Here is a 13,908-nt window from a genome sequence, read left to right on the forward strand (position 1 = left end):
AAAAATGTTAGATTTATGGTAAGAAATTGTGAGAATACATATTCTTGAACATTATATCTTTTGTTTTCTTGTATAATTCACAAATAATTATGTCTTGTCATAGGAATCTTAAAACTACATCTGTTATTCATTTATTTACTCAAGCAACCAAATTTACTATATTCTTGCTAGAGACTCAAAGATTTATTAACTATAATTCTTGTCTTTGATAAGTCTCTATTCTACATGAGCAGATATATACATGATTATAATGCAGCATTATAAAAATAAAATTAATGTGCTGTAGGAAAAAAGAAAAATAAGTGATGAATTCTACCTGGGAAGCAAAGAGGGCGAATGAAAATTATTTTTATTTTTTCTTAAGATTATTTAATACAGAGTCTTTTGCATGAAGAAATCTGGTATATCAAATACTAAACAAAACCTTTGGTGTTAGATACGAATTTCAATCCCAACCTACCACACTTGCTTACTGTGGAGACTCAGACAAGCAACTTAACTTCTCAGACCATCAGTGGTCTGAAAATCAGGAAGTCAGTAATAAGTAATACCTCTGAGGTTCTTATGATAATTAAACGAGATGGCATACATGGTTCAGGCCTCATAGGAAAAAAATCAGTTTGTGTTATTTTCTTACTTCCCTTCAGCTGAATGTATATTGCAATTTTGAATTTCTAGGGTATCTGTGGACAACAGAGGCACTGTACACTTAATCCATCCTCTGCCTACACGTATCAGTCCAGGATATGAGACATCCTCTAAAGATACAGAGTCTTATACTATCCTTCTTTCAAGTGTGTGGCTATTTTCAAAACATAGGAAAGAAACATAAAAGTGCCTTTCTTCTAATTTACAGATATGGAAGAAGCTGCATCTAGTTCAATATTAGAAGAGTCCTCTTCATTTAAAATTTAAATCAAGGGGAAAAGACTGCAAAGATCTTAAGATAAGAGCTAACAATGCCTCCTTAGGAAGTTAGAGAACATGCTAAGCATACCCTATTTGCCAGGACTTGTGTTCTACATCAAAAGATTTTCAAATCCTCTTGATATCCTTCCTAAATTAGATGTGAATTTAAAGGCCTGTGATAATTTATGGAGATTCATCTTCACGGTTTGTAAAATATCAGAAACAGAGGTTTTGGGTTCCTTAGGACATCTTTGGTAATATGAAAACATAGTTCCCTTGCCTGCCCTTTCTCTGACTCATGTGTTTTGCTGAAATACAAGGAGGAAATGCTGTTAATGAGTTGAAATAGTAGCATGAAATTTAGGGATGTGCCCCAGGCAATATGCTTGCAGTGTCAATAAAGCAGAACTTTCCTCCACAAAGCATACCTGAGTCTAAAATTAACATCAGTCTGGCTAATGCCAGCTAGACAATAAAAAAATTATGGAAATGTCCATTTCTTAACTCATTCTTTAAACATGTTGGTGCCAGGCACTCTGCACTCTGTGTAGACATGCACAATTTAATAAGATTTGACACATCTCCCAAGGAGATAGATTTGGGAGGAAACAGACAAATATATCCAGAGTTACAATAAAGCATAACTGTTATAACAAAAATTTGCTCGAAGTGCTTCTCAGATCATCAGTGATCTGAAGATCAGGAAGGAGAAGCAAATCAAAGCAAAATCAAAGAAGAAGCATCTAAATTTAGCCCTACATTGAAGGGGATGAATGTGACCCGAGTTTGGTGGTTCTGTATGGATAAGCTAGATATTCAGCCAGGAAGAACAGCATGCTTGAAGGTGCTGAGGCTTAGATTAGCTTTAATCATTGTCAGAACTGAAGGAGGTGTCACATAGCAGGAGGCAGAGCATTTGGCGGAGTGGCTGGGCATACAGGAGAGCAGAGATGGACACAAGTCAGGACATGACGGGCTCTAGACTTTGAATTCTGCTGAAAGCTGTGGAGAGCCATGAAATAATTTTGCTACACCCATGAATGGTACTAAGAAAGTTCACATCCACGATGTTTAAACTTATTTTAGAAGTTTTTAGAACTTCACCTCCCTGTGTCTATTTCTCTGCCTGAGAGCTCTGGCACCAAGGGACATTGCCCAGGGAAGCCTGGAAGGACTGGCATTTGGCAATCAACAGGAGCAACCTTCACACTGAGGGACTGGGGATGGCACAACACCTCTGGGATAATCCTGAGGCACATTCCACATTATTCCTCAAAGTGGACTCAGCAGGATCTCCAGTTGCTTACACTGTGATGACTTTCTTATCATGTGCTCTTTATCCCTGTTTCCCTACCTCACTTTCTCTACTTGCTCAACTCAAGCTTCTTGGTATTACTCCCAAATAAATAATCTGCATCCAAGTCTGTGTCTTAGGGTCTGCTTTTGAGGGAACCAAAAGTAAGAAAGGTGTGCAACATATTCATGGAGAAATGGAAAGTGATTAGGAATATTCTGACAATTCTACCACAGAGCCTTCCTCTTCAAAGTTCATCTGTTAAGAATGGTTTATTCTGTTTACTAGGAGGGGAACCCATCTCCCACCAAAATGGGCTTCAGACTTCAGAGGTAGAAATCGTATACTTTCCCTTGCACTTCCACGTGCTCATTGGAGCTGAGAGGCCAATGAGCCTCACAAGGCTTGAGCCTACGCCTGCAACATTATGGACGCAAAGGATATTTCTCAAATTAGGTTATAGGTCTGCCACACAATCTTGGGATAAGGAGATATTATCAAACATAAACCAAGATTATATTTCAAAGATATGCTCAGGAAATAACCAAGCAGTCTTAATGTATAAAAAGACAAGCATTTAGGACAGCAATTAGCACACAGTAAGCGCTTAATAAATCTTCCAAAAATTACATCAAAGAAAAAATATTTTTTCCTTTTAAGAGCAAAGTAGATCTCTTGCATTATGATAACTTTTTATCCAAGAAAGGTTTAGAGGATTGCTATTTTAAACACTACTGTTTTAGCTTCCACTTCTACCTGAAACTCTGTTTTCTTCATTCAGATGCACATTAAAATTCCGTCATCTACTTCACTTTACAGATATCAGATTAAAGGCAATTAACTGGCATGCCCAAAGTCCTACGGTGGAGACAGATCTTGAAACTAATACTCTTGATTATCTGGGTCAAGATTCTTCCCATCACGTGACACTAATCTTTCAAAAGGGTACATCATGCATTCTAATCTTTTCCCATCTATTTCATAACTTTTGTCCAATGAACACAAATGACTACAAAAAAATATTTCAATGAGATGGGCATATTATTCTTTCAATAGCCTTCTGAATTATGTTTAGAATCCTACTCAGGAGGCAGAGAGTGGGAAAGCTTACTTTTGAGAGCTGGTGCTTTGGTACATTGATCCTGCCTTTTGAAAATCTCAGACAGAGCCAAACCTCATTTCTAAGATGTATGACTTGAGAACATATAAATCCTTATTATTTTCTTTCTTATTTCTGGCCACCATTATTTTCTCTACATTTATGTACCGTCTGGCCATGCCTTCTTGTTGTGCCATATTTTCCGCTTGCATGATAATTTTTTTATATCTTGTAGAAGATAAAATATGAGAATAGAACAGATCCAGAAACACTGCACTTATAAAATGAAATTAATTAAATATGATTAACAAATATAAATGACTCATTCAACCATCAGGCTGGCCTGTTCAGGAACTCTAGATCAGGACCTTAAATCAGTAGCAGAGGATTTAAAAATCCAATGGGTTTTATGCTTCTTCAGATGGATGCAATTTTATCAGTATGCAAATTGTGTTTAGATTTTTATTCTTGCTGAATTCCATTAATTTTAACTTGTAACTTACCTTACCTCATCCCAAAACAAACTTAAACCAGTCATTTCTGAACATTTCAGGTATTCTAAGATTAAAGGGCAGCCCATGTGATCTAGAGTCAAGAAAATCAGGGCTCCAGCCTCAGCTCTAAAACTTATTAGCTGTGTGACTTTGGAGAGGTCACTTAAATGCACTCAATCTGAGGTACCTCAGCGAAAGAACAGACAAAAAAACTGGCCTGCCTACTTGACAGGATTTTTATAAATATCAAGAGAGATAATGCCTATGAAACTATGCTCTTTACCTAAAGCTAATTCAAAGGCTTAAAAATCTGGATTTCCTTTTCCATTTTGCTATTGATTTTCTATGTAAGCTTTAAATGAGCCATTTAACTACTTAATCTTTCCAAGTAAAAATCCGATATATCAGATTAAAAAAGATGATACCTTTCACCTGTCCAAGATGGACTGATTACCTGTTTTTCAGAATGTATTAACATATATCTTACTATAAGTTCCTCAAAAGAAGTGGGATGTTATCAAACACAGATAAAACCTGGGGTTTTATATTTATTTACATACCTACATATCTACACATGTGTGAACACACACACACACACTCACATACATGTATTTTTTGTATGAAAATGTGGGAAAGGTCCATTTATTAATAATTAGCAAATAAAATTTCTTAGATGTAAAATTTTTGATATTATAACTAAGGTATAGGATAGACCATGAAGAGAATTTAAGAGAAATCTTTCTATATTAATCATCATCATCTTTTTTTCTATCACTTATCTCCCCTTTATTTTGGTGGGTTGATCTGACCCACATGGAAATATTTTACTGGTCTTTGAGAGGCAGTGCAATAGTTGTAAATCTTTCATCTCAGGCAAGCTAGTACTCCATTTGCTCTGTTCTTTTTCTTCTGTGAATAGGAGAATGATCTATTTAGCAGCATAATTTAATCGCTTAAACTATTAAGCGATTGTCATCATGTAAGAATACTGCCACCTCTAAAAATAAATGTCAGAATACTGTGCTGGTTTTAAGAACTTAGAAGTTCTTTGTTCAGTCGGGTATAGGATGATAAATTATGGTTTAGGATAAAAGAAACATGAATTACCATACATATAGGAGATATTAAGACCAATATGGATAGATAGAGACAGATTGACAAATGGATGGATGATGGAAGAAGAGAAAATTATATATTCCAAGAAGAAAATCCATTTCCTTGACTGAGATACAGTATGAAGTAGGTCAACAGTACAGAAATAAAGGATCCTACTAGGGATAATAGAGAAAACAAAACATAGTAAGATTCTAAAATGCAACTGTGAGGGTGATTTATCTTTCAATATTTCTCCATATGGTCCTTCTGTGAATTTTTCTGGGTGATTAATAGAATACAAAATATCTCATATTTCAGGTTCACACAGATGCAAGGGTGAAAGATGGAATTTGAAAACATATTTCAACTTCCACACATTACTAGGCTTGGATTTTGAATATAGACGAGCTTTGCCTACTTATTTCTCACTTGAAAGGGAAGTAGTTGGAAAGAAAAAGTAAGATTGAAATTTAAAGAGTTATACATGATGAAATGTCCACAAATATAGAACTCTGAATTCATAAAAAAATCTTAATAATTAATCTTTTTATGAAAAACAACCCAAAAATAAATTATTAGCTCTAAGAGACTATTTTAAATTAGATGAAACAAAATCTATAACAGGAATTACTGAAACTTAAGACGAATGGAAGAAGCTTATGCATGTTGACACATACATATATATGATATAAATGTATATGGAGAGGAGAAAATACATTACTTGAGAGTCACAGATCAGTTATTTTCTATCTAGATAGTAAGTATTACTGCAGTCCCTGAAAATGACATCAATTTACATTAAGTTTTATGGGCTTAAAATATGAACGTCTGAAATTACAGACTGAAAAACCAAAAGTTACTTAGTGTAGGTATTATATTATTTGAATGTCTAACCCTATAAACTTCTAGGCATTAATACATCATATTAGTGTTTCCAGGGACTTAGCTGTTTTGCAGCAAGGTAGATATATTTTAAGTGTTTGCCCTCATTTGCCTTATTTTATTCTTTCTCCTTTCCTAGATGAATACAGAACTGTAAACAAATGGACAACATTACCTGTATCATTTACAGTTTGTGATAAGCAGAGCTCATCATGATGATCATACATCTTAGGGAATATCAGGCTACTTATACTCATCACTTGATCTCACTGTGCTAAGATTGAGGATTTTGAGAAATGAAAAATTTATTGAAATTTGAAAACCTCAATCAGCACCTTTTACATTAAATATCACAACTGAAGTATGACAGTCATTTCAACTGGAAGATACTGGCTTCAGCCAGTATCCATCAATTTGAATTGGCTCTGTTTGCAGTCCCTGTTTTTAAGGAACACAAAAATATACAGAAATTCTTCATTCTCTAAGCCGAATGCCTGCAAACCTTCGAACTTGTCAAAACTAAATGCTTAGAAAAAAGTAGGAAAAAAATTGAGGAATAGGAAATATTTAACATTAGACTGCTAAATAGAAAATTTACACAGAGTTAAATACTGCATCGCACTGCTTGAAAGTCTGAGGCTAATCTTGTGGTAATACCACAACAAACCACACTGAGGAAGGTGGACAACTCATAACACAATCAAGATACATCACACCAAGAAAACAAACAAATGTTGGATATATCTCCACACAGACTTTAGTAGAGCTGATAAAAGTGAGGACAAAATTATATTGAATGCTGGGGGTGGGGGGAAGAACAGAATATTAAAAATATAGTCTAAGATGTTAGTTTCATGGAAGTTATGATTAAAGTCAAATTCACAAAGGGTGCACATGTGTTTAAAGTGGAATTTCCTTTTTTTTATTTTTTTTTTTACTATTTTTTTTCCAAAGCAACAACTTCTAAAAGTGGAATTTAACAAATCCTGATTTTTCCAGAATAAAGGGACATATCAGGTTAGGATTAAATTATTTTACAAAATACATTCAACTTAGTGAAATAAAGATAAATTAATGGAGAAGAAGAAAATGTCTTAAAAAAATAGACTAGGTATTTTATTCTTTTAGTTGCGATTGTAAATGGACAGCACAATAATACCTAAATGTAAAGTAATCATGTTAAAACACTGAATGAAGCTGCATCTGAGCTATAGGGTTTTTTTTGTTTGTATTTTACTATTACTACTTTTATTTCTTTTCTCTATATTAACATTTTATATCTTTTTCTGTTGTGTTGCTAGTTCCTCTAAACCGATGCAAATGTACTAAGAAACGATGATCATGCATCTATGTGATGATGTTAAGAATTACTGAGTGCATATGTAGAACGGTATGATTTCTAAATGTTGTGTTAATTTCTCTTTTTTTTTTTTCTTTCCGTTAATAAAAAAAAAAAAAATAGACTCAAACATACGGAAGAATTTAGTTTCCAGAAAAGGTGGCACGTTATATCCATACGAAAAGGCTGGCATGGCATATTCAATAAATAGTACTAAGAAAATTGGGAAGGAAAAATGAGCTAAGATTCCTCATGCTGATCACTGAAATGTACTTCAGATAGATTAAATAAAAATTAAGTTTTGAACATAAAAGAAAAATATAGAGAAATAGTTATATGATATAAAGGTGGAACTTTCTGAGAATTACACTAAAAGGAAAAACCATTTAGGAACATATTCATACAACAATGAAAACATTTAAGAGGCAAACATTCACTGTAAATAAAAGTTATCAGCCCAAAGAGAACTAAGGAAAGTGAAACCACATAAAGGGGGATGATACAGCTGGACTTGGGAAATGCTGTGAACCAGAAGCAGACCAGAAAGTTAATAGGATTTATTTATATTTTCTCTCATTTGCTTATGTGTATTTGCTTTATTCTCTCAGTGTTTTCTAGTCAGAACATGCCTAAATATAGCTGATATAACTTCAGGGTTTTGTTTTTGTTTGTCGTATTTAAAATCTCAGAGTGTCATGACTGTCCCAAATTAGGTAACTGGACCATCACTTAAGACTGTGCACTGTGGCAGTGGGTGAGATTCCAAGATTGGCCAAGCCTATATTATATCCAGTCCTGGCAATCTGTCATCAAAACCTCATGAATGAGACCCTGGAGACGAACTGCCTGGATTCCTCTGAGACCTTGGGCTAGTTTGTTTATTTATTTTTAACAATTCTAAAGCACCAGTGTTTATCTGTAAAATGGAAATAGCAGTTTCTACCTCAAGAGGCACTGAGGATTAAATGGGTTTATAAAGTACTTAGCAGAGTATCTGAACACAGACTGTTACAATGGGCATTTGTTTAATTGGATACATTTTGGGGTAGACCAACAATAAAGCAAGATAACCCACACATCTCTGTAGAGCAATTAACAGATTCCCACTCCTATCTAGATCGTTCTTATTCCTACTCAACTAAAAATTTCCAATTATGAGTCAATTTCACTTTTCTTTTTCTTTAAAAAGGAGGAACCAAGCTCTTCCTTTCTATTTCCCCAAATACATTGATACTAACGTTTAAATACATCAAAATGTATGCATAATGGTCACAACATTAAGTACATGGCTTGGGGAGAGTGGTTACTCAATAAGAATGGACCGTGTGGGTCAACACGTTATGGCAATGTGTAGCTTCCATTGCAGAAGCTTTTACCAAAGATTATGATCCATGTCAATATCTTTTGGGGTGTTTGTATCTTAATGCTACAAACAGTAAGCTCCGTAAGTCTGGAGCTGAGAGGCTTCTGAGTGTTCTTGACTCTGAAGTTAGGTAGAGAGTATATGCCCAAGAGTACAAAACTAAAGAGCAGGTAAAGCAGATGACAGAATGAAGTGATAAGGTCTTTACTTATACACACTTTAAGAGTCCTGGGGAATTAAAATTGAGCGTTAAAGACTGTTGGGGCAGAGGAGTATATTTTTTGCATCATGTAATTTTTGACTATATCCATTCCTTTTATAACTATCACTTGCTTGTAGATCATTAGGCCCTAATCATTGTTTTTTACAATTATTTTAATTTATCATTAAATAATTTGTCATATCAAATAATTTTTGAAAGAAATATCGAGTCCCAAAAACAATTGGTTTAACAGGTGAAATTTTATTTTACGCTGTTTATATTTTTCCATTAAATAATTTTAACCAACAGAGAAGAAAAAAAATTTGTAAACTTACCAGGTTTTCCTCCAACAAGTAATTATTCCCAGAAAAAGTCACAACTTCCTTCTAAACTGTATTGTATTAACTGCAACTTTAAAGTGTATTCTTTGTGAAACTAGGAGCCCTTATCACAATTTGAAATTACATATTTAACTGTGAATTTATTTAGTGTGTGTTTCCCCCACCAACCTGTGTATTCTGTGAGGCCAGGGACCATGTCTACATTATTCAAAACTGTGTATCTAGTGCAAAACAGGCTCAAAAATGGGCTTAATGTTGAGTGGCTGAAGCTAGGGAGAGCCCCTTATTTTCACCCTGTCCCACTTTTACATATGACTTGGGATTATTTTGAAAACTGGTAAAGAAGGAACTTTTCCATCTTCAACCCCATGCCCTACTCCATCTCCTCCTCTCAACTCTACTTCTTTGTAAAAACATACTTCTATTAATGCACTTATCACATTGCACTGTTACTGTAAATTACTGCCCCCAAAGGAAATAAATTGATGCTTTGTGTGCCCAGAATCTTGAACAATGCTAGGTGATCCCTTTTGTTTTAAATTTCTAATATATTTTAATGTATAAAAATGATACATTAGCTCAGAATATAGGGAAGCACTGAGTGACTTAACAGAGAAACTGTATAAAATCAAATAAGCTAATAATACAACAAAAAAAATGAATCAACCCTTTCGGGTCATAAATTGATAGGATTAAAAATCTTAGGCTTTGGAATTTCCCCCAAGAACAATCCTACACATCTAATGAAAGCAAATCACTAAGAGTCCTATCCTTTTTTTTCATGTAAAATAATCTTTTCACGATCTTTTCAGTAAAAAGTCAGAAAGAAGTACATACATGATGGTGTTAATGCCTGAGAGTTGCTGGAACATTTGCAGGCCACAACCCACAATTACAGCTCGGCGAGTTGGGGGATAACTCAGCATTCTGCAGATCACAGGTCCAGCTTTTTAAAAGAAGAAAAAAGAAAAAAAGGACATGTCTATAATTTTTAGCTTACATAGTAATTATATCCATTAGGATAAATTTCCACAAATCACTGTGAAATCAACATGACTGGGCATTTTAGAATAGAACTAATATGCTTTTACAGAAACCTAGGTACAATGTATTTTTCTTAAGCAAATAAACAAATTATATTTTTATGAGATAAACTATAAAAGCAACAAAAGGGAATACCAGCTGAAACAATTTATGGGTATTACTACTAAGGAAACTATTCTTTCTTTAATTCCTAAGAGCCGTATTTATTAACCACTATGTTCTTCCATTTCCTTGGCAAATAATTATTATTTAAATTATATTTTATATATTAAAATTATATTTTAAATCCATTTCACATGTTACTACTTACAAACTTACCGGGAAAATCGTTTTAATCAATCAAAACAGAACAGCCAAGCAAGGAATAAAATTCATTCCAGTTCATTAGATGAAATTTAAGGAATTTGGGTATGCTATCAGACTTGGTATGGATGCAATGAATAAAATAGATAACATGCTAGATTAACAATCTATTATTTACTGATTTTAATCTTTTGAATACCATTAATAAAAATGATCAAAAAGATATAAGAAATACAGTGATGTCCATTGTATGCTGGTGTATATATATATAGCTATTTTTTAAACAATGAATAAGTTCCCTAAGAGGCATTCAATACGTGTTTCAAAAAATCAAAGGGCCTTTCAAAAATGGCACAGAGGTCTTGCTTATGTCAAAACTCTAGATAGATTTTATAAATGCACATCTGGATCTCTGAGGCCTTAAGTAAGGTGACTAACATTACTGATGCCTATTGTTTGGGCATAATTACTAAACGTGTGCCTTCTACTTCTGAAGCACCTCAATTTGGACGAAGCATTATGACGTCGGCCTTACATTTGAAAGGCACTCTACAGGCACCCACATGGAGCCAGCCCAGCCCAGGACCTACGGTGTTCCTGTTAGAAGACAAAGGCTCTGAATCACCACAGAGCTGACTGCTTAATTAGAGGAATTTTTTCTAGAGGCCAAGATTTGTAAGTGAACCCAGAAGAAAGTAAAGAAAGTTAAAAACCAAGGAAGTTTCATTTCTTCAGGAATCGTCTGGAAATCTAATACTCAATTTCCTTGAACTGGAATAAGCTGTACCTCAGCAACAAAAGTTAATATGGGGTGACAAGCTAAGCTTATTAATTAGAACAGAAAATAACAGAGGGGAGGATATTCTTTCTCTTCGTGGGTATCATTACAATCATATGGAGATTTAATTTGCTGCGAACAATCTGTATGTGTCTAAATGGCCAGATGGATAAACTTAGAGAACTGTGTATAGCCATTCAAAGTTAAGTAAACTGACAACCACTTAAAAAGCAGGTTGACAGTAATATAAATATCTAATTGCCTTAGTCAGCAAAGCGTATTAATATCTAATCTATTGAAAAGGTTGTGTGAACCAGGGAGATTCTGAGAGCTTTACTGTAACAACATTGAAATATATTTGGATCATGGGTCTGAAAGATAGGCTTATCTACAAACACAAATATCTATACATCAGTCACAAAATAAAGTACACACACGGTTTCATTTACACATCTACCTTTTTCCATAAATCAGAAATTTTCAAATAAAAAAGATTATCACACAGGTCACAGTGGCTCAGCAGGCAGAGTTCTTGCCTGCCATGCTGGAGACCCAAGTTAGTTTTCCCGTGCCTGCCCAAGCCAAAAAAAAAAATCACCTACCCTGTGAAATTTTAAATTTTACCCAATTTAACCAGCATGGATAATTTAAAATTAAAAAACAAAACCCCTTTCTCAGTTTTTTTAAAACTTTTTTCAATTTATTTTTTTACATGGGCAGGCACCAGGAATCAAACCCGGGTCTCTGGCTTGGCAGGTGAGAACTCTGCCTGCTGAACCACCGTGGCCCCCTTTCTCAGTTTTTGCTAAATTTGCAGATCAGAAACTGGCCTTTCTTCCTGCAGGAAATCTATAATAATTCCTGGACAATGGCTTCTACTTTCCCTATTAAACTGTTTCATGATTTGATAGACAGATTGGGTTATATTGGTTTTGGAGGGTAGATAAATAAAAGGAAAATTATGACAAATTCTAATTAAAGTTAACATGCCTTAATATCAAGAGGTAAGTGATCACATAAACATATACATTTCCAAGTTTTTTCTTAATCTGAATTTTGTACTTTCTCTTGGGTTGGATTTCCAAATACACAATGATAGATTCCTTTATTAGACTGGATATTTTTTTACAGGACAAACATTACTCACAGCAGCTGCACGTATGATTATGCATGGACAAAATTAAAGAATTTCCTTTCATTAAAATCATAAACTTATACTTAATAAAAGCAGCAAAATTGACTTGACAATTGAAAATCATTGTTAATCTGTACTCCAAAGAAGCTATGAAGCAGAAGAAAAATATCAAATATGTTAACTGGCTGAATGTTCATAGATGAAAATTTGAAACGTCATGTTCAACTTATTACATTTCTTTTGTTATTGTAATTTAAAGTATTTTGTGTATAGTTTCACATTTAATTTTCTTTTAAACATTTGTGCATTTGATATGCAAAAATTTGCATACAATAAAAACTAAAACCTCTGTACAACAAAAATGGACTGGAAATAAAGGACTCAAACTATACCTTCTAAAAAAACAATAGATGGAAGAATCCCAAGAGGTCTCACCTTTTCCTTCATCCTTAACGTTTTATGCCCTTAAAGCTGCTAAGTAACATTCACAGGTACAACCTCTGGTAGGCGGGAGCATTAAAAAGAGGGTCTCAAGGTATAGTTGTTCCTGTGGACATTCTGACTATGAAACCACAGAAGGTTCTCCAGACACGAATACCAATACCTGAGAACATGCTTTGCATAAAATCCAAGCTCTTGACTTTCACTTCCAGACAGGATGGAATAGTATGTATTATCTTTTCCTTGCAACATGAAACAACTAAAATATCACAAATAAATAAAAGAAATACATGGCAAAACGTTAAAATGATGGGCACAGTTACCGAGGCAAGCAAGTATGTTGTCTTCTATATGAGTTCTGTATTATTTTACAACTATCCTATAAGTTTGAAATTATTTCAAAGTATATATTTTAAATAAAAAAATCCTAGGAAATAACTGTTGCATTTGACATTGAGTTGAGTGATGAAGAAAAGTGATCCCTGAGATTCAGGAAACAAATGGGGTGAACCCTACAATGGTCCCAGATTAATACCTCAACAAAGTTTCCAGGCTGTGGCACAGGGAAGGGGAACCTAAGCAGACTCCAGTGGCCAACTGAAGTTGAAAAGATGCAGCTCAAAATCCATGAAAGCAAAGGGAACTAGAGTTCACAGAGCAGAATACAAGAAAGGAGAGAAACACACAGAGAAAGAACACTGGAGATCTGCTAAGTCCCCTAGGAATATTCATTTGAGTGCTGATCAGTGCATGTGTGTAGGGAAACTACCTGAGGCACGGATAAGGATTAGAGAAAAAAACAAACAACCCAGGAGCTAACAAAAGGTCAGCAATCGTGTCTGTGAACACAAAACAGAATAAAAAACTTGGAGCATCTGAATGAGTATTCAAAAGGGCAATGATGAAAATCTAGTCCTAGATTAAACACTGCTTGAGTACCATCTCATAAAGCTTAAAAGCGAGACACAATTGTTTCCATGTAACTGAACAGTATCCCAGAACAAAACTTAACAATAAAATAAAATGCATAAAATCTGGCATCCAATAAAAAATTATGAGGTATGCAAAGAGGCAGGAAAATACAACTTGCAATGACATAGGGAATGATCCATTTAAGAAAACTAAATAATACTGCAGGGAAAAATGGACAAATCTGCAGTTTACTCAGGTATTTCATCACCCCTTCCTC

General features: G+C 34.3%; 1 protein-coding gene across 1 annotated transcript in view; it reads right to left on the reverse strand.

The window, feature by feature from the left end:
• Positions 1-13,908, reverse strand: part of SLC2A13 (solute carrier family 2 member 13) — a 359,669-nt gene that overhangs the window by 179,340 nt on the left and 166,421 nt on the right. The window contains exon 4 of the mRNA XM_077170529.1: positions 9,856-9,964. Within this exon, the coding sequence (XP_077026644.1) occupies positions 9,856-9,964 (109 nt within the window). The remainder of the gene's footprint in view (positions 1-9,855; positions 9,965-13,908) is intronic.

This window comes from Tamandua tetradactyla, chromosome 7 (assembly GCF_023851605.1).
Source record: "Tamandua tetradactyla isolate mTamTet1 chromosome 7, mTamTet1.pri, whole genome shotgun sequence".
NCBI classification, from domain to species: domain Eukaryota; kingdom Metazoa; phylum Chordata; class Mammalia; order Pilosa; family Myrmecophagidae; genus Tamandua; species Tamandua tetradactyla.